General features: G+C 37.1%; 2 protein-coding genes across 2 annotated transcripts; one reads left to right on the plus strand and one right to left on the minus strand.

The window, feature by feature from the left end:
* Window positions 1–10,359: 10,359 nt before the first annotated feature.
* On the plus strand, window positions 10,360–22,341 carry LOC135941079 (uncharacterized). The gene is made up of 5 exons (XM_065486333.1): window positions 10,360–10,486; window positions 19,107–19,390; window positions 20,021–20,101; window positions 20,166–20,348; window positions 21,062–22,341. Exons 1-5 carry the CDS (start codon window positions 10,480–10,482, stop codon window positions 21,341–21,343), a joined length of 837 nt encoding a protein of 278 aa, XP_065342405.1. The 5' UTR covers window positions 10,360–10,479; the 3' UTR covers window positions 21,344–22,341.
* Window positions 22,342–22,626: 285 nt separating this feature from the next.
* On the minus strand, window positions 22,627–27,736 carry Spt-I (serine palmitoyltransferase subunit I). Its single transcript, XM_065486273.1, has 9 exons — window positions 27,499–27,736; window positions 27,320–27,427; window positions 27,159–27,257; window positions 25,169–25,331; window positions 24,976–25,108; window positions 24,796–24,925; window positions 24,431–24,740; window positions 24,117–24,376; window positions 22,627–23,025 (listed from the first exon to the last, which is right to left on the minus strand). Exons 1-9 carry the CDS (start codon window positions 27,553–27,555, stop codon window positions 22,849–22,851), a joined length of 1,437 nt encoding a protein of 478 aa, XP_065342345.1. The 5' UTR covers window positions 27,556–27,736; the 3' UTR covers window positions 22,627–22,848.
* Between the last annotated feature and the right edge of the window lie 48 nt (window positions 27,737–27,784).

The raw sequence follows: 27,784 nt of genomic DNA on the forward strand, positions 1-27,784 counted from the left end.
TAGGGTTCGCACTGCCCAAAACAGTTTATTCAATTTAGGTCGGCAACATTAAAAAAAATCACTTCAATATTCTCGCTACTTGCTGGTTTGCACCTTTCCAGCATGCGTGATTTGGCTTCACGGGACGAATGTCTAGCGTTTCAATGCAGTCCTCGGTGCGGAGGCAAGTGGCCCTTGAGCGGCCTGGGTCCCTGTGCGGCCTGGTGCGCCCATGTTATCCGTTCGCGGTGTTATTGGGACCCGGGTTTCAGCATTCGTGCTAGTGCAGTGCGCGCCCTTCCCGGTCCGAGAGAACAGGGATAAAAAGAGCAAAAAAAAAATATGTTGAGAAATTTTTTTTTCCAGATACTATAATATCACAATATATTGGTTTGTGCGTTGCTTAAGAATATCTTCACTATAGTAAGTTGTGCGAGAAACTATATACAATTTTCTTTGATATGAGATATGAATGACGTAAATATTTCCCTAAATTTCATAAATAATACCCTATTATTGCCTCAGTTCAACTGAACATTTTGGATTATTCAATGCATCATTAGAAAGAAAACTGCATTATGCATTTCTAAACTGAGACACCCAAATGAAAAATATTGGCAAATGCGCACGGACCGAAAAATGCGAGATGACCAAAAAATAAAAGAAAATGGAATTTTATTTATTTGTTTATTTATTTTGATTTATTGACTGATTTATTATTATTGATTATTTTGACCAACATTATCACACAAAAAATTTGTATTTGCATATTAATATTTTTTGAACTGCGTGAGATAAAAATACTGTGACTTTATGTGAAGCCATACCGATACAAAATTGTGAATGTCTGCTTTATGTTCGTTTTTTAATTATGTTGCACTGTCTCGTGTTTATTAAATTATTCATTCATTCATGTAAAATGGAAGTAACTAGTCAAACCATTTCTTCATTTTCATACTTGAGTATTTTCAATCTTTCCTGTAGTATCTGGCAATACAAATATATATGCAAACGCGGCTTCAACGATGGGATCACAAGTATAGTATTTATTTCCAAGCGCCGGCGTCAACGCGCTTATCAGAGCTATAAAGAACGTATCAATTAGGTCAGAATATTTGTTCGGTTAGATCACGATTAAGGCGTGTAGCAGTGAGGTGCTTTATGTACTTTTTGTAGCAAAAAGTGACCCGTATTTATTCAACTTTATACGTAAGTGATTTTCTCGGAAACAGCTAGGAACGCCGCGTTTGTGTGCAAAAAGATGCCGTGTTAAATCAGAAATGCAAATATGCAGGTAAATGTAAAAGGAGCATCAGCGATTGGCATTGTCTAAATAGCGAGTGACGACAAGCTAATAACGGGGGGTTTTACCTGAAAATTATTTTAAGGTGTGCGTGTGGGAGAGACACTAAATATTGAATACGTCATCAAATGCATCATTGAATTCCCCTCAGACCCACCAAAGCGGATAAAATATCTCTTCGGGCTCGAGAATGTGAACCATTCATTTCTATTTTTAGCAAGCAGAGTTCACAGGACGATTTTTTGCACTAGATGAAAAGACCCTTTTATTTTGTATTTTCGACAAGTCGAATGTGGACAGAAAATATTTTTAGCGTTATATTTGTAGTTTAGTTTTGAAGTATTTTGAAGTTTAAAACAGGAGAAAAGAACATAAAAGCGCATTAGAACAAGTATGTTATGACAATGATTTTTTTAAAGTGCTATTTTACATGTAAATAATCATATTATTTTTTCAACAGTGTGTCAAAAGAAAAATTTGTATCTCATAAAAAATTGCCAGTTGGAATCAAAACACGTTAAGACTAATATAAAGTTTTTATCAATGACAAATTCGAATTTTATTTAGTTAGCAGAATATTAATGGCTTTCTTCAAATGGGAATACTTCAATTCATTACTCGAAATATTCTTGAAAAGGGAGAATGGAGGAATTGTGCACACATACTTAAATTGAAGAGAAAAAATATCTTGCAAGTTTTTATAGTGTAAAAAAGTCGTTTCAGCCCTTCATCTGTCGTCGACACTTGGCAGTGCATATCAAACAAAATGTATACTGCAGAATTGACTGCAAAGGATTCTGCGAATCACCGATTAACACAGCTCGCATCCTGAAAATAATAAAACATATTGAGCAAATAGCTTTTTATTTTGTTCATTTCATCTGAAAAATTGTGACATCGTCTTCTGCCTTCATTGGACACTACCAACTATTTTTCCATGTTTCAGTTCACTTACAAACCACCCCCTAAAATAAATTCTCCTGATTAAAGCCGTGCTGGGTTACCTTTAATCAATCTCAATTTTCGTCATCAAAAGATCCCTTTTGATGCAATAGAAAAAAGCTCTTTCAATATTTTTTGCAAAGTTTTCATTTAGATCTGATCAGTGCACATAAGATGAAAAATGACAATTTTTTCTCGCCGCAAGACCTTCAACAGAAGTTTATGTGCACTAAATGGAGAAGAAGTATTACATTTCCAGGCTGGACTGCAACGCTGAGAGAAAATAGAATTAAAATCAACTTCATTTGCAGGCGGCCGTATGCACATAAGGCAATTTAATATTTTAATCGGTCGCACATCCCACATCGAGGTGTTGTTAATTTATTTATTTGCGGCGGCTGTTGGCATCGTATTGTTTGCTTTTCAAGTCTCCGTCACTGCTTACCAATGCGTTCAGCTGTGGGTATTGTTTTTGCGAGTGGCGTGTATTATATGTATGTGCTCTCAGGACAACAAGCGAGAAATAAAAGCGGCGCCGTGTGCCGTAGAATGCCGCTGCGGCCGCCGATCGAGAGAAGAGAGAGAGATAGCGAGAGAGAGGGAATGAAATTTATCTGTGCATATAACGTGTATCGTAATGGTACGCGGAATTTGGAGTCTGATTCCAAGAAAAATACCGGCTGCGGAGTTTCCCTGTCGGACCAACTGCGCGAGAGAATAAAATGATATGCAAACGTGACTTGTTTCTCCTTTGAGTGTGTGGGGCAAAAGAATTATTATTCATGTGCGTGTATATATTGAATGATACTTTAAACGCCCATTTCTATTTCACCGGCGAATTAAAGAGGGCGATACAATTTTGCCTTCGCCGAAAGTATGTGTTGCAGCAGTTGGAATAGTGTATTTTGTATTTTTGCTGCGTGCGTTGCATTAGCAGGTGAAATTCGTGCAAAACACAAAGAAGTGCCGGCATAATGAGAGAGAAACGTGTATCATTACCACCAGACGAAAGCATCATTATCTCGCGAGGCCTCTATCATTTGCGCTGGCGCAATTTGCATCTTCTACCGTAATTATTGAGGCTTATTTCAGCAGCGTTCCAGATGATCTGGTCAGACGTTCGCTCTCTCGCTCGCAATGAAATCATTAAATTGATTGGGTGTTGAGTACCACTCTAAATATCAATTAGCCATAGACTTTTTATTTAGAGGTGAAAACTCCTCCAAAATCATTTCAAGGTATTTCTAATTAAACAGCGAAATCGTGCATCTGTTTAGAAACGATTTGATCGCCAATAAGATTATGTTTTTGAAATTATTTTAAGTAATTAAAGACAACAATTTGACTAGTAAGAAGTTAAATTTGCATTTTTTTGCTGCCCAACACAATTAATAAGCGCAACCTTGATTAAATTTATTTATTTTAAATGGTCGCAGGCTTTCGATATAAGATAAATCCTTCTTTCAGCAGCACACGAGCAAAGCAACGGCACCAACAGCACAGCAGCCCTCCGTATAATACATTCACGAGATGCAGCAAGAGGAGTGGTCGTCCGTCCCTGGCCGCGCTGCCGGGACCTTTTCGTACTGTACACATCTCGGCGATTGCTCTGAGAAATAAAATGAAACTCATTGCAGGCGCAAAGAAAGTGGGCAGCTTTCAAGTGAATAAAAATTATTTATGTGTTAATGCACGCACTCGTCGAGTTTTGGCGAGTAAATCAAGAAATTTTGAGTCGATGCTAATAGAAAGTTGTTCGCAGATTTTAGTCTGCGGTGGAGCGAATATAAATACATAAAAAATAAACAAAAACGAGTCTCTCGCTGCTGATCACAAACATATCAATGGCAGGCAAGGCACAAAAGGTGTTTATGCCGAGAGAGGCTGTGACGAGAGAAAGAGACACCGCGCCCGCCCTATATTTGTGTTTTGCTACCACTCGTCCTTTGTTTTATCCGCCAGCAAAAGCTATACATTTTGCGTGACAAGAGAGAAAACCACCAGCACGCAGATTTCGCGATACAAACAACACGGATCTAATGTGTTCAACCATACCATTGAGCCTAAACTGTTTTGGATATTGCCAAATAGAAGAAAAAGGGGAAGTATAAATATTGCGTTGGCTTAGAGTGTTATGACAGTGCAACCTCAAAATTAGTCTCTTATTTCATTAATACTTACTTTCACAATTTGTCATAAATACATAATATTGATTTTTCTTAAATCAAAATTAAAACACAAAAATGGCGACGCATCAGGTAAACAAATTGACTAAGACCCTCACTATATAGGAGGACAAAGCTCGAATGCGAAATGAGCTCCACTTATTATTAAGGATATTTTATTTTAGGTTTAATTTTTAATATTCGACTTGATTAATCTAAAAGGGTGTTTAGATTTCACTGGATAGTACTGATTTTAACAACTAGTATTTGGAATTTGATATGTTTTCTGGCTGATTTCGATTGCTCCTAACGAGATCTGACCAACGGTGCTTGCCTTATGATGGAAAATATCATTTTCTGTGTGAGACTATATGCTCGCCAATAGAAAAACTTTTTTGGCCACTTTTTTAGTGTTTGAGAAATGCTATAAAGTCAAGTCTGATTTTTTTTAATTAAAAAAATGAGGGTTTAATTAAAAAAATGATATTAAAATAAAATTACAATTCATATTGAAAAATCTCTTCATCAAGTGAATAAGTCAGAAAATCATTGCCTATGAAGGCAGATGTTCTCGAGGATGGCACATTTTTCATTTGAAATTCAAATATCATTTTAATACTCGAGCTAATAAATTGCACGATTTAACTAATTGTTTTCCTTGGCATTCTCGAAAGAAAATACTAAAATTTCACACCTACTTCACATTAAAACAATAATCTGTTAATTAATCGATCCGTCTTGATTGCACTGATATCGAATTCCTTTTGTATAAAGGATGTCGAATATCTTCAAAATCATACTTACGTCAGAGCCATCGAACCACCTATCCTACTTAAAAAAGTCCTTCGTATATAGTACTGAGTAAACAAGAAGATTTGCTGATTGAGCCTAATTTTGATTGAGGAGAAATTAGGCGGGCAAAGGGCAAGAATCCGAACGATATTTAGAGCAAATTTTGTCGCCGCGTGACTCTTCTTGTTACGCACGAGCTTTTTTATCTCCCCGCGAAAATTTCCCACATTTCTTTTATATGCTTCCCAGACAAATCCTTGTGATCACAAGAGATTAACAGATTTGGCTGAAAGTATAGTTTCGTCGATTTCGAAGCAACGCACCTTTATTTATAAACATTTTGGCCAATTTTAAAGCCCCACAGTGAGACAAGAATGGTCATAGACAATTCAATTCCCCAATGTTTTCTGTATTGTAAACGCAATTTCAAACTTAATTAAGTGTGAAGAAAGAAAGTTCTAATGCCCTTGAATTCCATCCAGGGCCATATACAATATGTCGCATATATATTTACGTCAACGTTTTTCATGAACTTTTGTAAAGGCTCATTTGGTAAACGGGGGCGAAAGAAATTTATTGTACGTAAAATACATGAATACCTGTATTAAAGACATAATTATTTCCTTGATTAATATTAATGACATGTGTTCATGACAAATGTCAAATTGTGACATATTGCACAGGGGAGATTTGATAACCAAAAAATTACTCGTGTGTTCTTCTTGAATTTCTATTTAAGTCGATAATTTTGGTAAAATTCTATCTAGTAAAACAGGTGATATTTCTCAACATCCCGTGAGCTACGATCTCGCTGGGTCCCAATAGCACCCCGCCCAGCGGATAGCATGGGACCCGAGTGGCTGCAGAGGAGCTTGTGCCCACTTATTAGAGCATCTTTTCGCCTCTCCGCTCTCCGCTCTGACCTTTTGATTGAGACACCAGATTCGTACGTAAAGCCGCTAAAAAGTGGCGAAAACCAGCAAGTTCAATGACAAAGCAATTTTCCACGAGTTTCCTTTGTTGATTATGATTATCGTGACACCGCGGCCCTATTATGTACTTTTCCAAAAATGGTTTCGGCAGTTAAAATTTTTAGAGCTTATTTTTGTCTCCAAAAACGATCAGCTCACACATTGGTTTCCAGACCTCGTGGCAGAGCAGCACCATGAAAAATGTACTTGGATTTATGGATCCAGGACAAATAAATCATTTTGTTTAATGATCGGGAAAAAAACGAAAGGCTGCAATTGAAATCATCTGCGCCATGTCCACGATAATCTGCTGCTCTTTATGTGTTTTTGTTTGATGATGCATTGAGAAAGATATACATAATAGCTTCAGCTGAGTTATTCAATAAAAAAATACAGAAGCGCGGGGGTGATCACGATATGACCTTAAACGTATAATAAAACCAACAGCAGCCCATGGATTTATATAGAGAGAATAAGCCACTTCAGCATATTATTGTACGACGTGTGTTCTGCACTTGCCTCCAGTCCATCTGTGTAGTGTTATTGTAATATTGAATGTATTATGTATATGCGGGCAAAAGAATGCAGGGCAGAAATCTATCTTTGCTTGCTTTAAATATTGAAATGAAAACCTCCGACACTTCTTTAACTTCTGCCAAGTGCACAGTACAGTTCGCCAAGCCTCGCTACCGGTATAGCATGCATTTGAAAAAATAAACACAGAGACATTTTCAAGACAACAGCTAATAGAAATTTGATATTTCCAACAAAAAGTGCTCATTACTTAATTGTGACACATAAATTATATGACTATATGTAAATTAAATTAAAATATTATCTTCGCCTTAATTACAGACAGAAATTAAAAATGTTCGAATGAACAGTAATCTTTTGTTGAGCCTAATTTTTCTATAAAATTTTAAATTAATATTTGAGATTTATCTGGTTTCTTGATAGATACCATTTGAGGCTGAAGAAGGTGAAATTGTCATATTTTTTCACTTGAAATTAAATGCAGTCTCCTCTGTGTATAGCGAGCTGTTGATTTTTCCTATTTTTACAGAAACGTCCTGATCAGCTATATAGTTATCCTCAGGAAGCTCATGCATTAAGGGTTGCAACAGACCTTCCTGTAGAAATTCGAAAAAAATAAGAAAGCTCGCTACTCTCCAAAGTAGCTACATTTAATTATGATTTAAAAAAATACACTTCGTTATTAAAGGAGGCAGCTCTCGGATCCCCTTATTCTATTTCTCAACTCAAAATACCTCTAACATGTAAGGATTAACTATTGCCACATTCGTGAGAAAACTTAATCAGTTCACCAACACCTTCACAATATGCGAGGGTTTAGAAACAATTTTTCTACGCAATGAAAGTGTTAAAATAGTTCCTTATGTAATAGACCATGGTATTAATTAAATGTCTTATTAACACGAATTTTTAGTTTCGTGCTCTATAAATTACCGTCTACAAGGTAACTGGCATTTTAGCAATATACAATTCTCTCATTCATTTTGAACAGAAGGTTGGAATGTGATTTATTTTTTGACTCATCTTCGTATTGAACTGTCTTGTATAGAGTAATGGAGAATCCGGGTGAGTCGAATTTAAGATAAATATGCTTTAATTTCATGGGCTTCACGGGTTATTGACAGTTCAAAAGCATAAAACATATCACCCACATCGCTTGTTGTGCTATACTAAATCCTCATCCCCTTTTGTAGAATACCACCATTTGTATTATTTTCAATATGGGATGCACGAAGTTTTGTCGCAGCACTAAGGGGTGCATTTTCATTGTTTGAGAGTTCTAGACGCCTACTGTACAAAAGATGTTACACACTACCTGTGTGGCGTAAGGTAATAGCTTGATTACAAAAAAATTCCAGAGTCGTGTGATTTAATGAAAAGACAAGCTTGCACTTTATTAATCGGCATGCAATGTGCATAACTCTAGAAACAACGCACCTGTCTCGAGATAAAGGCATGCCTCTTTCTTATCAGACCAGCCTCTCTAAAATAGCTCCTGTTTGCTTGGGATTTTCCACGCATCGGACTTTGATCGTGCTTAAAGCCGCATAAAACCAATTGGTATATCAACACGATTTAATAGTGATTCACATTGCAGGAAGTGAGAGAAAACAGAGATGCAAGATAATCATTTCCGTTCTAATTGAAATACTTGCCTGCTAAAGATTAAAAACAGCAGAATCTACATATGTGATCATCTTTCCTCATTGTCAAGCCATTATGACTTTTTCTCGCATATTTCTTGAGTGAAAACATCAAACGCGCCGATAAAACCAACATGCAATAACAATCAATATCGAGCGCGCGCTGTAAAAAGTTAATTAGAACTAGGCACAAGACTTCTTTGGTCTGATAATGACACCTGAGATCTTTTTTTTCAATTACCTTTTTCCGCCCGACAAAACAACATAACTGAGTGACTAGTAAAATCAGAATTTGAAAATGAAAAACAATGAGAGGAAATCAGAATAAAATCACAGACGCGCCTCTGTGATTTTTTGCGTATATTGCGCAATATACGCACTTGAAAGTTTGTTCTTCAAGACTGAAGGAAGCAAGGTGCGATGGGATTAGTCAAAGAAATTATATTTTTTATGCTTTTATTGTTTTATCCGGTTTTGTCCTTTTCATACCAAACTCCAAACATGATAAATATATTAATTGTCCTGCCCTTTTGTTATAAGCCAACAATTGTCGGCGATTTGAATTATTGTAATTATGCAATATTTTTTAACAGCAGAAATATGAGTTCACGCTATTTCTGCACTATTAAATGACCCGCATCAGCAACGTGGGGCTGACGGGAATTCTCATTTTCAAAATTATCTTTATGCTGTTAAACACTAATTCAAACCACCGACAATAATTGCTGGTTCACAATAAAAGGGCAGGACCGCGCACCTGAACAGCTATACAGAATACTTTTTACATAAAAAGCTTCTGCTAAGTATATATCTGGATCTAGAAGTGTTATATTATTTATTAATTGTTTCAAATAGTTCAATTAGTTTGTTTCAAACTCTTAGTGTCTTGTTCTACTTAATCTCTATGACCCAAAATTGGCTGTAAAATATTTCATTTTAACAGTTGACAACTGCTATTTCAACAGCCAATATATTAAATTAAATCTATAAAAATATATCTCTAATCTTTGTGAGCTGAGAAGCGCAGAAAATAAAAAAATCTTAGATTGTAAAATGAATGTATAATAGAAACATTTTTTATGAATAATTTCTTTTTGTAAATCAATTGATTTAGGATTTCATTTTTTATTAAAAGATTTTGTGTTTTATCATAGATCTGATTGCCGCTAATGATGCTACCAAGTATAGAATTAAGTCCTCCCGAATTAGATTTGCATTAAGTAAAGTGCACTAAGATATGGACACAAATTAAACAATATTAAACTCCCTTCAAGAAGTTCTGCATCTTGTCAAAAGTACGAATATGTATTTTTAAGAATTGTTTTTCATTTTTCCTCAAAATCAAGAAAGCTATATTTGTAATTAAAATTAATAATTGATTTAGATTGTCTAAACGAAAAGCTAGTTGAAGCCAAAAATGTCATTTATTGCTCTTTATTAAAAAAACGGCGGAAATAATTTGATTTTCTTTTTAAATTGTACAATTATGATTATGGATTAAAAATTAAAAAGCAATTTGTTGAAATCTAACAGAGGATTTATTTTTCTAAATCGTCCATCAATTTATTCGACTTCTTTTCTACCGTCTTGATTAAAACAATTCACTTAGCACACACTTGGTGATAAACCCAATTCCTAAAATTAATTGTTCTTATCTCCTTGCATCAACAAACGCAAACTTCCGCAGTGATATTATTCTGTCCGCGATCATTAAACCTATGCGATAAGCGCCAACATCTTCCAAATACGAATGAATGACTGCATCTCTGACTCAGTGACGTAACGAGAATGAAGATTCGTACTCTCAGCATACATATCCACACACGTATACCTGTGAAATTATCTCAATGGGGAGGAGTGGTTTGCCTCGGACGGCCGCCGTTAGTGTTTATTTTTTTAGCTTCTCTCCTGCGTTGAAGCGTGGGTGCGAGAATTGGTGGAGAGCATTTCAGGTAGAGGGGAGCAATAGAGGGAGGGACTTAATATTTCGCTCCGGACTTAATATATACATAAAAGGTGGCCTATTTGGAGTATATAATATCACTCTCTTTCGAGACCTGAAACCTCGCACACGACCGTAGGTCACCCGACTGAGAAGACCTTAGAGACGTTCCTCCGACCCAAGAAGGCAATCCCTATTACTCATCATCATGAAAGGTAAGGCTTTTTCCCGGAACTTTCACACCGGCCGCCGGAGCCGGCTGCTCGATTCTCCATATAGTCGCGGTTAGACGCTTAGCGTAGGTCAAGTGCCAGTTGTTGCACCACATTGAATTAAAATCGCGCGCCGCATTTACTAGGATGCTGCGATACATTTTTTCAAATTTGCCTTTGCTTATGAATTCAGACTCGCTAGTCTATGATTTAAATTAGGTGCTATGCACCAAATTGCTTCTGTGACGAGACGTAAAAGTACTGATGCGCGTTTTCTTGTACTTTGAAACCTTTTATGCTAAATCAATTCGTTGGAAAAAATTTTACAAGCTCCTTCCTGCTCTAGAGTTGAAATTTCCTTGATTATAATTTAATGCTTTTCTAAATCTGAGATCATTTCCTGAATTGTGGAAAAAGTAGTCTGTCTATAGCTAGTGAGATGTACCTAGCTGTACACATTTTAATGTTTAATAAATTTAATGCAGCATCGACAATACTTTACTAAAAGCTATATAACAAGTTTAATACCTTAATGATTTCTGTCTGATTTATCATTTTTTCGTCTCGGGTGCTCATCAAAATTTCAAGTTCAAGGTTTTGATGATCATCTTACAATTGATAAGTGTGATTTCTAAATCACGACAATATTTTTTTAATTCTTGTGTATTCGGATTAATTTGATCTCAATTTTTGAGAGAGCGCTTTGTTTTGATTTTCGAAATTCATTTTGCTGAAAATGTCTTTTTAAATAATTCATTTCGTTCTTTCACGCGTCACATTTTAGCTGCAAAATTCTCTCTCGTGTGCTTATGCTGGCCCCGTATTTTGCCAAGCCATATACACACGTGCTGAACTGGTCAGCGTGCGCTTATTAAACCGTCTGGCCATAATCAGCACATTTTGAGCCTCCCCTGCTCAATCTAGTTGGCTACAGTTTAGCATAATAAAATGTTATGCACAAAGTTAGCACACATTTATTTGGCGGAGGTCTATGGGTTTTTTGCGATTTTCGTCTAAGTTTCTTCACTAAATCGTCTTCTTTTTACACAAGTTATAAATCCCTACTTGACGTTTCTCAATCCGGCGTCAATTCGCATATTTTGGCCGAAAATGCCAAGGTAAACGCTCGCGCCACTAATTAAATTTGGTGAAAATTAAATATGGGTCAGCATTCCTGTGTCACAACCTGCTTGTTTTGTATGATCCGCGCAGAGGCGGTTGAAGGCAAAGAATTTTGTCGTCGACGGCACGTTGGCGAGACGCTTTTCGTTTTTAATTACTCGTGACACTATATAGTCGCGGGTAATTATGAGCACATTATACGTTTTGAAACGTCGAATTTCGTCTGGTCATTTTTCTCCTATTTCGTATGAATTGCCAGATTCAATTAGGAAATTACCATTGCGAGCACGGCTTATTTTAATTAAATGGCCATAATTTTAATTGACCCCGCGGCAATTAGTGTTTTGTTGTCCGGGCGCAGAATAAAATAGCTGCGCAAACCTGTTTGTTTTTCCTCTCTCTTATTCTTTGCAAAATAAGGGAATTTATAATGCTTGCATTATGATGTTTTTGGTAAAAAATTGCTCGCCGCGCATGAAATATAATAAGCCGACTTAAACTGTCGTTAACTTTTCCGACGTCTTCTCGTGAGATATGAGAAAATTGGTCAGAAATATCCTAAATATTAACTTCAAAGCAAGCGAAAGATTTTTGTCTCGCAAAACTGGTTGCACTCTCGTATAGTTATCATATACGGGGAAAGCAGTCTGCCGATAAGCCTCCCATTCACAACTCGCATCGATGATTAATTCACTCACTCTGCGCGAGGCTCACCGAGCGAGAGGTCTGAGAATCGAGCTGCCAATTCTCAAGAAAACGCAACGCATGTACTTATAAATTACTACACAGTGCTACGGCTGCTGCCTGTCTCCGTCCGCATGCAGCGCGAGCACATTTTAAAACATCTGAGTGACTCATGCAAAGGTCGCCCATGTCGAGAAAATCCCAGTCAGCAAAAAATTCATTCTGGACCGCTTTCTTGCGCGCTCATAGCTGTCTGTTCTGAGTCAATAGAAAATCAGGTAGACGCGAGGCTCCTTTGCAAATTAAATAAGTACGCCCACACGGATTCGGCAATTAACACATGGTTTGAGGTTTGAATGAATCATCACTCCGGGATAGGCTTCTAAATGGGTTTAAACAAGCGGTATTTTACCAAAATTCAACGCTTCATAAAGATATGTAAACACTCAAAAAGCACTTAAAGACGCTTGACAAAACTCTTGGCTGTAGGTTGAAGCTATAAATACTTTTGCATCCATTCCGTCCTTCTATCTGGATTCCTAATACTAGAGTTATTTTATTAAGGTCGGATTAAAAAATTAAATGATTATAGTACATAATACACGCTTCAAAAGTTCCTGACACTTGCTCAATTTAAAAGTGGGATCAGAATTTCATTCACAAACACTTATCAGTAATCTTAATTTTGTATATCTTTGGTTTATCTTTTAAATCTTAAACCGCAGATACGTTTTTAACTGGCATTCCCTAATAACCCCCGCAAGTGAACGACCATCAATCGGGGCGATGAAGTGGAAATAATAGTTTTGGATGGTTGAGAAGGGGAGGGTAAAATTTCATTCACGGTTTTCCTGTCGTTTGATTCCACTTTACCAATTTATACACTCGGAAAGTGACACCTCTGAATAATTAGAGAAAGATGAAACACACGAGATTATTTGACACTGCGCCAACAATAAAAAATACAAATAACTGCGCCAATGCCGATGGCACACAACTTGCGGCGGCGAGTCTCGCGCATAAAATACGAAATAGATAAAGCGTCTGGAGAGAGGCGAGAAAAGCTGCTCGTTCGCATGTGCAGGTAGAAAATCCAAATTCCGTCTTTTAAAATATGTTAACATGTCGCGAGCTAATTAATGCGCACTTGAATTTTCTCCAGTCGGCAATTTTATGTCATTATTAAAGCGACAAAAGGATCAGATCCTCTTGACTTAGAATATTCATGTCTGCCGGCCTGGCTCTCTTGCAATATTATCTACAGACTGTTTGGCACCTTTCATTGGGTGGAATACAAATGAGCACAACTCCTTCAAACTAACGTGTGTGTGTGTGTGTATATATATATATATATATATACACACATATAGTTTTATTTGCATTGACTCTTTCTTTCTCACTCTCTCGGCTGCGAGCTCGCACAGACAGCAATATAAAACAGGATTCTCTCTCATCCTGTTGACAGGTGTGCAATTCAACGATTTTAGAGCTATTTTGCCAGAATTGACAAGCGAACATGAATTTTAAGATCAATCATTGCGACGCAGTTTACTTTGTTGCTTGCGTGACTGAAATTATTGTGCAATTTGTCACTCTGGAGGTAATCGGAATAAATTATATTCCCAGCCATAAAAACTTACATGAGACAATCTGGCAGAAACTTTGTTAGTGAAAACTCGCCGAAGCTTTAGTGCCAAAACAATCCAACGCGCTCTCATGTGATGAGATCGGCTGCCATTGAGTCATCACCAAGAATGGCAAATGAATGAAATCGCACTTTTTTACTAGGATAAAAATAGCTGGGACAGAATACAAAACAAACTTGGATAAATCAAAAGGAAAAAAGGTCCAGCTTATTAATTCACTTTCCATACACATTAACTTAAATATTTTCCATAAACTTGAACTAGCTCTAGATAATGTGCCAATAACAATATTTTTTAATTTATCAACTTGCTCAGCTCTGCGCGGATCAATTCAGGATGGATAGCTATTAGCGAAATTTAGAGAGGAACAAGTAAATGATAGCTTCTCGCACTATTTCCTCTTTAAATTTCACTAATAGATGTCTACCCTGAAATAATCTACACACAGCCGAATCATTTTATTAATATTCTTAAAATTCATGTATGTCTATTTATTTTTTTCTGTTCTTAAATACATTATTTTAACCATAATGAGTTCCTCATGCTTCTCGATTGCTCTGCGAGCGGGTACGGACACACATAATTACACCGCATCTAATAACATAGTAAAAACAGTTTTATGTCCATAAAAACACATGTTGTCTGCGCACGATATAGGTTAAATAACAATAAAGAGTATAATGCTAGAAATGCAACTGCGAGATGAGAAAGAGATGCATTTGTTAATAGGAAAAGGCCGCTGCTCGGCTCGTGGCATAATCTATTATTCCTCGCTGCACTTATTATTATTTCTTACGTAAGCAATATTATATGCATCCCTGAGCAGACGGCAGCAGTCTATTAAAAAATCGCCGAGTGTATTATGTGCGCCGTTCGATTTGTGTGTTTAATTATTTCTAATGTGTGCAACCCAGTCGCCCACATTGCGCGGGGAAACTGTGCCACAAAGCAAGAGTCGTATAAATTTATTGCTCTAGAGCGATCTTTTTGTTTCTACCGAGCTCGAGGTTTGGACGTTTACACCGCATAGAACGATTAAATCTTTCTAATTGAATACCACTTCATGGGCAAAAATTTCTGTCTGGAGAAATCGGAGAGGGAAAACGGCAGTCGTAATTTGAATGATTTGTATACGCGTTGCTTGCTTGGAGAGTTAAATATATAGGGTTATCCGTGTTCCCCAACGGTGAAACATGTTAAGAAATCTTAAATTTTAATCAAAATATAAGAGTAAAGTTATCTTAAAATTCTCCGCACAGGGAAAGCCATTTTGGAATCATGTTGACTGATTGTTTCTAATCATTTACTTTCTCCAAATTTATTTTTAAACGTGATTTGAAACACCTGTTAGGTTTTTTTTATATAGCTTCTATCAAAGTTTGTTTTTAGTCTACGAAGGCGTCTAGCAGCAACATGCATAAATAGTGCGCTTGTTTTGTTTGACTCCCTCACAAAATAATAGCAAAACATGCTGGAGCTGTCTTTATAAATTTACTGGGCGAGCGCTAAAAATCACTCTTTGCGTCCAAATTACCCACATTATTCGGCACGTAGGACACGCTATTTAATAAAAATAACTCTCGCAATTTACCACCTACAAGTGCCAGTTCGGAAAGAGAAAATTTTAATACGTCGCGGGCACACATGTGTGTACGAGCAGCTCTTTATACACTCGTGCCACCTACCACTCATGCATCGAGGAGAGTCAGAATACATTACCTGCCGGCTCCAAACAACCGCCGCGTCATCGTCCGGTCCGCTCTTTTTTACCTGCCAATTGTTCATTTTATTGAGTCTAGCCAATTGTCATAAATCTCACCGTAATAACCCCTGGCATAAATAATAATACACATGCTGAAAGGCCAGATATTTGTCGAAAAAGTGCCGGAGTGGTGAGAAAAAAAAATCCTGATAGAGGTGTGCATAAGGGTCGTGTGGAGACACAATGAGGAGCGCGGCGCGGCGGCGGCGGTAAATCCAGACAAACAGACTTTTCATAAATCAAACCTGGCATATTTTTATAAAGAGAACGACCCATCACAGTTAAGCGAAAATAGCGGCCCACACCGCTTTTATGTTTTACAACATCCTCCCCATTCTTACCCATTTCAACAGCGCAGATTTGTCTACCGAAAAGAATTGTGTTAACACATATATTTGCGTTCCTCCCACGTGCGGCGCTTTTCTCGGATCGTTTTTATTTAAAATTTCCAACTGAAATAAACCTGTCTGATCAGAATTTCGCTACTAGTGTTGTGCACTTATGCCGAGACGAACCTTGTAATTAACCTGCGCCATTTTGAACCGCGCGCTCTCCGCAATCGCGGAACGATCTCGGTGGAAATCACGGCACAAAACCACCAATAAACACACAATAACATTATTACATGCACCTTTTGTTTGTCAAGAAGCAATAACTCAGGCGGCGCGCGGCGCAAATTGCGCCCGAGCGCCTTCTATATAATATACTCGCGCGGTGGAACACACCTTACTTACTCTTAGCCGGCAATAAAGCTCAGGCAAGGCATCAATAATTTATCCATTACCGTGACACAACACGGAATGGATTGCTATAGGCCGCGCGCGAATGCACCACCTCTCTCGGTTTGGTGTGTGAGTGTGTACGCGCTCAATGAAAGGTGCATTCGGAGCTCATTATTTTCGCCTGGTATGGACGAGCACGCTCTCCGCGCGGCGCAGCATCCTCTGCATGTGGCCTCTCTCGGTCGGGCTTATTTATGAAGACGTTGTAATAATTCAGCGGCCGCCGTGTGAGTGTGTTATTACGCGCGGGGCGATTAAGCCCCCGCGCGCAAATCTCCGTTGCATGCGGTTCTCACACCGACATGCACCGCGTCTCCTTTTTTACGACGCGGTTTGCAATTCCAGGAGACGATTTGCATTGATTGTTGCAATGAATTAAATTGAATGCGTGCAGCACACGGCGTTAAGATTTATTCAGGTTGTGCGATAAAGCGATAAACTGCAGGACGCATTTTTTTATTAACTGCCCATTTGTCGCGAAAGAGAGTAAAGTTTATTTCGATATAATGATGAAGGCGAGAAATTTTGAGCAAGACGCGTTTATAGAGCACGACACTGAATGAATTCTTGAAATGCTTCCAAGCCTGCTCGAATATTGAAGCGCTCATGCAGTGGCCGGTTTGCCCAAGTCTTACTCACATTAACAGCTCAATTTGCACTTTTATTAATTTATTGCTATGCGAATGCTGATTGGCCAGACCTCGCGCAGTACCTGTCTGAAGGTGCGTGGACGCCCCCAAAATACCTGCCTTTCTCGTCTATTAGCATTGTTCGCAATATAAATATTCATGGTGAAATTCGCTTCTCCTTAAGAGGTTTCACAATCTCGTTTCTCCTATTTTTCACCAAAACTATCACAATTTGCGGCTGTTTTTGCCCTTAAGCGCATCTCTTTTTCACAAATGCTCGCGCGACTGGTCCTCTCCTATATAACTCGTCTCGGCCGAGAGAATGCTTTATTATTATGCCGTCGAGAGTGTGTATGGGAAAAGCTGCACGCATCATTAAAATGTGAGTGATTCTTTTTTCAGGCATCAGTCGTAATAAATTGAAGGTTGTAACAAGAAAATAATAACTATCTCCGGTGGTCCTTTATGATATTTTCTCTTAAAAATATTCGGCCCAGGTCAAAGGGTTACTTGGCCTGCTATTTTACGGCCCCGCGCTTGATACATTTGCTCGCAGAACTGGTGCTGATGAGGTTCAGCAAAAGATTTTCACTGTGCCAGTGCTTTATGACGGGGATAAGAAAAGGAGCGTCTTTTATTCATCTTCCCTACCTATCTCGCAGAAAAAAAGCATTCCACGGAGAGATATGTTTGTAAAAAATTAATTTTCTCCCTATGAATGAGTAAGTCAAATTTAGCCAAAATTTCTGTTTCGAAGGAAAATTATCGCGTGCATCGGGTCTATTAACAATTCAAACTGTTGGACATAATATCGTACTTCCCCTTTCAACGCGTCGATAGGATTACCAGCGTTTGGTTCATCACAATATTTGCACAAGCAATCGTGCTGGTCAAACGAACACGCCACGAGCCAAAATACCCATACGTGTGTGCGTCAACAGAGATGTGCCGCAAGGGAATCCCTGTTTTGCATAATTAAGTGCAACGACCTGCTTTCTTTAATACTCGACAAATTTGTCCACACTGGCTGTTTTGGAATTTGCGTCATCGGACTTTTTTTCAAACAAAAGTTTAGAAGCTCGGTTTACTTTTGGCAGACCTGCAAACTCGGTGGAATGTGTGACGGTGGGCTGGTCCTCCGTCTCAAGAAAAGGGTCGCACGCTTTTCTACCGCGCGCAGCCAGTACCTGGAAAATAACATTAAAATAATTTTTCAAATTGACATCCGTGTGTATGTGTGTGTGTTCTTCCTCTGCAGCAGCTGGCAGAAATCTCTATTGTTGCCGCTGTTGTGGAGCGAGCGAAGAGGCAATTAAACAATCATTACACATATTTGCCTGTTTGCTCCTCACGGCAGCTTCATCAGATTTGAGATAAATAAAATTATAACCCGTTAAACTGATAACGCGCTTAACAGTTTGTCTCCGAAATTAATGGTCATGAAGGAGAGGATAGAGAAACAAAAGTAATTAATTTTTTACGACCCGCCGGGGCAAGAAAGAAAAATGCTGCCTAAGATTAGAGAAGGGATAGCACCAAACGGAAGCTAAATATTACTCCTTTATTTTACACGGCAGCAAACATAATATCTTTCGAATCCTCCAAGTTTCTCCAGTAGTTGTCTGTAAACTGAGCGAATAGCAACGACGCAGCCGCGGTCTCTATATATATATTACCTATTAGACGAGATCCCTAGCACGCGATGCTAAGCCACCGATTTTTAATAGAAACATCATCATCGTCAGGTGAAGCGCTGCCGCGGCAATTATTGATAGCCTTGCGAACCTCTCGCGGCTAATTAGAGAACAAAAATTAATAACCGAAGGTTTTCACGATATTCCTTTTCCTTTCTTGCAATCAGCAACTTAAAAGTAATTAACAAAAGCGGGTAAAAAGTGAAAATGTTTCTCTTCATATTCTGTCAAATCATAAATCATTTTTAAAATCACGTCACATCAAATTAACTAGGTTAACTATATTTTTGGCTTTGTGTTTCAGTCTCCATTGTCAGAGTTTGCGCCAGCTTCCTGATGCTCATGGTGGTCGCAGCCCATACGCTCCCAACTACCACTACTACTACAGAGAGGGTCGAATCTGTAAAAAAGCAAAAGCTAAGAAGATTTTGGTGGAGTAATCCATGCGGTCATCAGGGCGATCATTTTCCCCATGTGTCACGTAATGCGTCCAGAAAAAAGGATCATAAAACCGTAAATGAAACTGCAGTGGTGATAGAACTAGAAATTGCGCACAGCCATATCAAGGATATTTTTAACAAAACTACGGTAAGTTTTGTCATTACTTTCAGCTATTTATAGAGTGCTTATTTCTCTAGACAAAGTAACAGAAAGGTCAATTTTTCTACTAAACTAACGCTTACGATCCCTACTTGATATCATTAATGCACGAGATTATCAACTTCGGTTATTATATTCAATAACTCATTTAGTATAGATTTCACCATAGCTTTTTTAAGTTATGTATTTGAGCAATTTGCATCTTTTACGTTTTCCTAAAATAATATTTTCATTATCTATTGCATGGTCTTCTGACGCTATTAAACACTCTTACAGAATCGGACACAAAGACTCACTGTCAATTACGCGCTTCTAACTAAAATTTTTATGACGATGGAGGTGTAATCACTGATTTGTTTTCATTGGTTGAAGTTGAGATTTGTATTTTTCTTGACATGTTTCGGCTCCAACTGGCGCCCAAGTCATGAGGGGGTCCTGACACGTAGACCCTCAGGTACAAACTCGACTTCAACCAAGAGAACAAGTACGGCTATTTCTCCATCATCAAAAATGCCTCTCCTAAGTGAAAATAACAAAAGTTGTATTTCTAATCATATAAAAATGATAGTAATTTCGCAAACGATGTATAAAATTTCTAATCGTTTGGTCTCTTTCTAGGTAGCATTTCCAAACACGGAATTGAATTACCCTTGGCTGCCAAAAGCGGACGAACTATTAAAACAGGTTACAAAACGAAAGGTAGTTAATAATAGCGTTTTACCTCGATCCATTCTAATACCGGAAACTTTATCCTGATAATTAGATTACACCTGCTTTTGCCAAATTTTATAAAGGACTTATGAAATTTGCCATCACTATTGAGTGCTTGATGAGAGGAGAAGAGTGCGATAACTTTCGCAAAAGGCACGGTCTGCCCTACAGGACAGTTGCCGAAAATGACGCACGGAACAGGGTACTTGCGGAACTCAAGGGAAAACTACGAAAGGTAATAATTAAATTCTGAAAGCCCAACTAAATTGAATGATTCATATATAAAAGTTAGATCATTAATTTGCGATACATATTTCACTTCACAGTTTCCAATAACTAATTCAATTCAATTCAAACTTTATTTAGCTTGTGTGTTTACTATAGATCAGGTGGACTTCATCTCTATAATGCAGGCACCCACTTGCAAATTCACACAAATAATGCATTCAACAAAATAACAATAACATCTCTGCATGCGCTTACAAATCTTTGACATAAATTCTATCCATTAACTCATCGCAGTATATACATTTTACTTTGAATTTGTGCAATAAGCTTGAAAATTCATTGAGTCAGGTCAGAGTTCGAGACCTAGACGGAACGAAATATGGGCAAGGCATTTTGGTTAAAGAGTTCAAGTTTTTGGAAAACAAACTTGTCTGAGGCGGCACATATTAACTCAGGCTTTGCACTTTGCAAGCGTATTGTGATCGTGCACGACTCTGCGGTTTTTGTGAAGTATTGCCGATAAAATCATATAGAAGAAACAGTAAACAACTCTTCTTTGAACATCATAATATTAAAATCGATGATCTTAACAATAATGATTTTGAATACAAAAATTTCTTTGGATGAGATCTAACAACAGAATTTAACCAATTGAAAAGATATTTCTAAAAAAATGAAAAGAAACTCGTTACTAAAACTATTTCTATTTGATTGTTTCAGCTGTTATGTGAAGTTAACGATTTCCTTTGGACGAGAGTTAAAAAGCTGCCACCGGCACCTATCAATTTTTACTCTATCGATTTTAAATGGCTTGAAGAAGTGGACGGATCGGGAACAACAAATATCAAGCATGATTATGTGGTATTCAAGACGTACTTCGAATACTTGTCTAAATGGGTACACTTGACAAAAAAGCTAGCGAAAAGAGTGCTTCGGCAACATGCCGGCCATAAAAAAAACAAAAGCAGTAGAGTGCAAAAGTCGAAAACTGTTAAAGTCTAAACTGACACAGGTGGACAGTGTGAGATGGTTTTCACGTTTATAGTTACACGTTAAGTTAAAAAACTGCAAAAAGAAATATTGGCCAAATAGCACAGCGGTTGCTTCACACTAATATACATATCACTAGTTTTAGTAATTTATTCAATCATACTGTTAATAATTAATGACTGCTATAAAAGGTGCATTCCAAACAAGTTTTAACTTATTTATCATGTACGTATAATGTAAAATTTTTAAACTATCGAGAAAATATTTTTCGCAGAGAATGCAATAATTTTAACTTGACAAGTATCATTTCGAACAATCTTAAAGCTAAAAATTTGTAGAGTTTAGAAAATATGTGTTTCAGTAGACTGAAGGTAGATTTAATTTGAATTTTGATGTCAGAACCTTGGGATAGCTGAATACGCTTTTAAGATTTTAAAACTCGCTTTTCGCAGGAGAACGAAAATTAATTTCACGTTTGGCAATAATTATGGACATAGTGCAACAAACCGTATGACAATTGCCACAGATTTGCAATGAAAACACACCAGGATTGATTTGCTAAAGTTTATCGCCCAGCAATTAAAGTCCACCTTGTGAACATTCCTATGTATATAATTATGTGTAGTATTAATATATTTATGTCATTTATTACCTCAGTAACTTTGTAGTAATTTATTATACTATGTTAAAGAAAGCATTTTTCAATTTCAATTTACATTGCTCAACAATTGATGCCTAAGACAAATATTTATGTGCCTTTTGATGATAGTGTTCATAGTTCATATTAATGGGAAGAACTGTATTTAAAGTAATCAACCTTTTTTACTGTGTGCACGCACTCCTCAATGATGAGTCAAAATGCACTTCAATAGTTCCTTGCAGGTTGAGCCCGCATTTCATCGCGACTCAGCTGACGTGTTAAAATTATCAAAACTTAAAAGTCGGTTTTTTTGTGAAGTTTTGAACTTGTTTTGTAAGTTATGTTAAATAAATAGAAGATTGAAAATGGACAGTTCGTATTTTACTTAAGTTTACCCATTTTAGTAAAATAACGGAAGTTCTAAAGTAAAATAAGGTAGTTGTAAATAAAATAATACAACTACCTTATTTCAAGCTGCTAAATATAAGAAAGTGCATCTAAATAATATCGTTATATTAATGTACTCTGTGTTGTACACCGTTGGTGTCTAATAAATACAATAATAATAAAATAAAATAAATTAACAAACTTTGAATTGAATTATAACAATTTCAACACTTATTGTAAACAAAATTATTTCTGATTGAAAGCTAAATTTTCAAACAAAATTGCGAGTTTTTATTTTGAAGATCTGCTGGATACATCATCTTACAATAATTCAAACTGTGACAAATTATGCAACAATAATTGTGCTTTGTATAATATATTGCAACTTCTTCGACAAGCAATTTTCCAAAACGTTCATGATTATGAAAATAGCAGTTAAAAATTAAAAATGCACTTATGGTAAAGTCTTAAAGCATAACTCTGGATAGACTTAGAGTTGGATTTTGAAAACACTCTCTGCACAATTCTTGAGGGTTTTTACTGCGAATTCGATTTCATTCTTGGACAATAAGGCATTAACTGTGACCCGTATGCTTGGCTCTGGCAGATTCACTTCTCTATCAGACAGATATGCAGCAGTTGTCAATGCTAGGCCAGCCTCCTCACACTGCGAATCAGAAGTAGACAGATTTGAGCAACAATAAAATGTAAATTTTGTTATATTTTTTGTTTAAAGGCATCATGATTGCTTTTTTTTAACTCCTCACCCAATGATTCTCAAGCAGCGTAGGAACCAATTTATTTACAATTTACAGTCTATGCCATTTACCATTTTATTTAAGAATTAAAAATAATCCCTTCATGTTAATCACACTACTTGACCTAGTTGATCTTGTCATTTTAATTTTTTAGTGCATGATCAGTATAGAAAAATTATTCATTTGCAGAAATCACGCTTAGTGGAAGAAACAAGCAATAGATTGTAAGTTAGTTTGATTTATTTTCGTGAGCAATTTAGCCTTCTTGGGTTAAGTCTTTAGCGAGTCACGATGCTTAACTTGTCTCACCAAATTTAAACCATCACTAAAGAAGAATGTAAATGGTCATTATCAATGTTCGCCAGTTTTGCAATGCGCAAAAAGGCACCACAATTATACATTACTCAAAAATAGCAGCTGAAAATTGCAGAAAAAACATATGCAGGGGGATTTTCTAGTAAAAATGCAGGTCTTTGCAAATCCTGATTATGCTTTTTTACGCAAAAATACGCTTTAAGCAAATTGTGGTGACTGAGTTCTGTTTTGTGTCTGCAGGGAGTCTCTCATTAGTCAGTGGAGTTTTTAAAAGGCTTGAATCATGAATCATTTAGGCGCAAAATGTTTAGCACTGTGCGAACTGAGGAACTGTAATCATTGTACTTTATGTGCGTTAAGATACAACTTGCGCCGCTGAAGAATTGCAAATATGTCAATCTTACAATTGGATTGGATTTGAATTAATCAAGTAAATAGCTTTTTTTTAATTGTTTGCCCAATTTTTCAAGGTGGACTTAATGGAGTAGCTTAAATATTGTACATTAGCTTTCACTAACTGATTCTTATGCTAACTTTTAACCACTAGCTCAAATAAATCAATTTTAAGTTTTTCATCATTTAGGATGCGACTCTGATCACCATCAATCCTAAAAGTTTCTGATGCGTGCCGATTATAAAGACAAATGACCAAGTCTCAAATTATTCAAAATAAGTGATTCCCTACCTCTTCGACAATTTCATTGAGGAGTTGTTCATCTGCGACCTTGTCCCCAGATGGATTGGCAAGGCGAATATGTTTGATGACAGACTCGGGGTGACCGTGCACTCTCAGGTCTGAGGGCAGCTGGCTGCTCAGCTGAGAGTGAATAAAGGTAGAGTTGTCTCTGAGTGTCTGGAAGATGGACGGATCTCTCTGCATGATGTCAAGCGCGGTAATGGCAGCAGCCATAAGAAGAGGAGGCGCAGAAGCAGAAAAGCAATATCCTGAATAACGGAATATTGATAACGTACTGAAGGAACTTGAACTGAAACATTTACCAAGACCAGAGAGCCTTTGATGTTCAATGATAAAGTGTGAGCCGACGCAAAAGCCTCCAATCGACCCGATCGAGTTTTCCAAACTTCCCGAAATCATGTCCAATTCAGATGGATCAATGTTAAAGTACTCGGTGAGACCATGTCCGGTCTTGCCAATGGTTCCAAAGGAGATCGCCTCGTCAAGGAAAAAGCGCAGCTTGTACTTCTCTCTCAACTCAAGCAGTTTTGGCAGAGGAGCCATCAACCCCGTGTTCATGTAAATTCCCTCAGCGACCAAGAATCGCCGTGTCCTCTTAGCCTTCTTTGGATTCTGTTTAGATATGACATTTTGCATTAATTGATTCTCAATTTAAGGACAGGTCTACCTTTCTGTCCAAGTCCGCCTGTTCCATTAGCAACCGCTCGAGATCCTCCATGTCATTGTGCTTGAAATAGTTGATCTGGCTTCGAGAAGCGTCTAAGCCCTTTTGAATGGCAAAATTCACCATTTCGTCCCTGCAATATATCTTGTTATCACTTTTAATCTCATATTAGGTTTGCCATACACAAATATCACATCAGAGCGCTTAGCATAAGCAGGAATTGCACTGGCAATGGTCGAAAATCCATAAGAATAGACAACAGCCTCTTCACACTTCATGTATTCGGCCAGCTTGTCTTCAAGATCCAAATGAACCTCTGGAAGATACAATTGATTATAACATAAACACTAACGCTTGTCAATTGTAATAGTCATACCAGTTGTCCCGTAAAATCCTCTGGGCCCACATGATCCTACTCCATAATGAGAGAGGCATTCCAGGGCTGACTTCTCAATTTCAGGGTTCTCAATCATGCCAAGATAGTTGTTGGTTCCAAGGTTCAGGCAATTCCGCTCACCAAGCTGGATGTATTTTCCAACCTACAACAAAGTTCAAATAGTTGATATTCAATGTTCAGACAGTCAAATTTAAATCCTGATAACTACAATATTTTCAAATGAAAAATTAGAATCTATTTTAAGGATTACTATAGATTATTTGTCATATTCGTGACATTCATCAGAATAGAGCAAAATAAAAAAAAAATCAGAGAGTATACAATTTTATTAGACACCAACGTTTTGCGACTTAAAACTTAATTAGATGGTCTATAACAGGTGTATACAAAGAATTACTGAAATGCTGAACTATGCACTCTCTCTAGTCACAAGCACATGTGCAAATTGATGATAAAAATACAATTTTAATCTCAAGGGAATTTTAAAATGTAAGCATAGGCTGAAAATTTTCTGGTCACTCATTCCACTTTGAGATTTATTTCCTAAATACATCATTTAAAAAATTGTGCAAACCTTTAATTTAGCAATTATTGTTTATCCCTTGAAAAGTAATCCGAACACATAAGGTCTATGAGCCTTTTTCAGGGTGGTAAAAGAATGTAACACTCAGTCATCTGAGCTTTGCAGATTGCGATACCCTTCTCCATGCCAAAAATATACTAATGGTGAGTTTAAAGCGATCAATGATATTCAATTATTGTAATTTCCCTCATTGTCAGTGCGGCGAGATAATACCTACTGGGTGAGTCAGAATTTGACGCTTTACCGCAACCGTTTTCCTCAATTTTAATTAAAAGTTGAGGGGACAGTTGAGGTTTGGAGCTAATTTGGACTCGCCCACTCTGTTACAAATTGTTTTCGCTTGTTCTGTGCACTAATTCTTGCTTGTGTTTACTTAAATTTTTTTATATACTGTATTACTGTTAATCAAGTTCCATAGGCATTTTGGGTGTGGACTGGTGTCTGTAATGTACTCACCATACACGAGCAGAATTAAAAAAGTGTCTTCTTTTTCTCACAAACATTTAGCGTGTCAAAAATTGGTTTAAGTGAGCATTATACTATTTAAGACACAAAATGTGTGTAAATTAGAATAATAATGTTATCTAACAAGGGTAATGGTCCTAAAAATATGATGTTTATGATACAATACAATAATAGTGTTTTCGAAAGTAATATATAGCTCCTGTTGTTTGAGTTTCGTTAAAATGTCGAAATTTTAATAAATTTCAAAGCAAGACGAATCAAATGATATACGATTTTATACTGTTGCTAAAGTTTGTGTTTTTTTCCTAATATTTGAGACAGAAAAGTGCTCTGGGAAAATTGAACGCAGAAAAAGAGCAACAAAAAAGTGGTTCTGAATTACTAAGTGGTAAAGATGCTGTGCACAGCCAGGGATTTTTTCTAAGTGTTGTCATAGAATCAAGCTTCCTTTTGGCCGTTTTAATTTTTGCCGGCTGCTTAACTTCTTGGTAAGTTTGAATCAACTCAAGTTCCAGATATTGAGCAGAGGAAAATAATTGTTCAGCATAATGCTTTAGCAAATATCATCAGCTTTCCGAATTTAAAAATACTTTTGATCTAGCACTCTTAGCAGCTGAATTTCAGAGCTCGATCAGAGTATCCATCATTTTTCCTATCAATAAATTTTCAAGTATTTTTTTTGTGAAAGTCAGAAAATCTTTGTCAACACTAGATAGAGATTTTCAAGATTTTTCACTTAAGCTATCAGCTTTTAAAGCCATGGAGTTTAAAATTTTGAAATTTGAACGGCTGCAAATTGTGGAAAGATTTCCTTTGGTATATTTTAATTATGAATGATATTAATTAAAAAAATCGGATCTATTATTGGTATTTCCTCCTAGTAGATAATTTGTCTTGAAATTGTATTTTTCTATATTATACCTTGCCAGAAACAATTCTGGGATGCAGAGCTCTACTATCTTGTGGCGTCGCAGGAACAAGCGGCTCAGGTGTCCATTCATCGATAAGCTCTTGTTCCTCCTAATATGAAGTAGGTGATTGCAAAATCAAATATATACAGCCGTAAAATAACAAAATTTTACTGTTCTGGTCAGCCGTTCCCTGTCATGAGGGTTGTAGCTTGGCCTGAAGAGCAGCCACATAAGCCATGCGATAAGACCTGCCTCGAATAGTAGATGGTAAGTGGGCGCCTGTGAAAGATATGTAAAGCAAAAAATATTAATTATTAAAATAGAGAGTTGGAAATTGTAATAATATGTACATTTTGGAGCGCATTCAAGGACTCAAAGAGTTCGTGGAACATGTCCAGGGACACCATTTTTACGACGATGCTTCACAGTTTGAGGATCACGCCTTGGATCTTTGCAATTTAAACAATAAAATGACGCAGAAATGAGTCAGACGAGGAAACCACAGTCACAGCTGATTAGTACTAAAACTTAACAGCGAAATTCCACCTCAGAATTCTTGCCGGTCTGTCAGTCAGAGTCAGCAGGTTGATCAGCAGATAGCAGATAGACGGACACGCCCATTTGACAGATAAGAAA

Source organism: Cloeon dipterum, chromosome 1, assembly GCF_949628265.1.
Source record: "Cloeon dipterum chromosome 1, ieCloDipt1.1, whole genome shotgun sequence".
NCBI classification, from domain to species: Eukaryota; Metazoa; Arthropoda; class Insecta; order Ephemeroptera; family Baetidae; genus Cloeon; species Cloeon dipterum.

Excerpts from the sequence above, each read along its gene's own strand:
- LOC135941079 (XM_065486333.1), top strand. Across the intron at positions 20,102-20,165 it reads AACAGGTTACAAAACGAAAG|ATTACACCTGCTTTTGCCAA; the intron begins GTAGTTAATAAT and ends CCTGATAATTAG. Across the intron at positions 20,349-21,061 it reads TCAAGGGAAAACTACGAAAG|CTGTTATGTGAAGTTAACGA; the intron begins GTAATAATTAAA and ends TGATTGTTTCAG.
- Spt-I (XM_065486273.1), bottom strand. The coding sequence starts at position 27,555 with ATGGTGTCCCTGGACATGTTCCACGAACTCTTTGAGTCCTTGAATGCG. Across the intron at positions 27,428-27,498 it reads CCTTGAATGCGCTCCAAAAT|GCGCCCACTTACCATCTACT; the intron begins GTACATATTATT and ends TATCTTTCACAG. Across the intron at positions 24,377-24,430 it reads TCAAAGGCTCTCTGGTCTTG|GATATTGCTTTTCTGCTTCT; the intron begins GTAAATGTTTCA and ends TCCGTTATTCAG.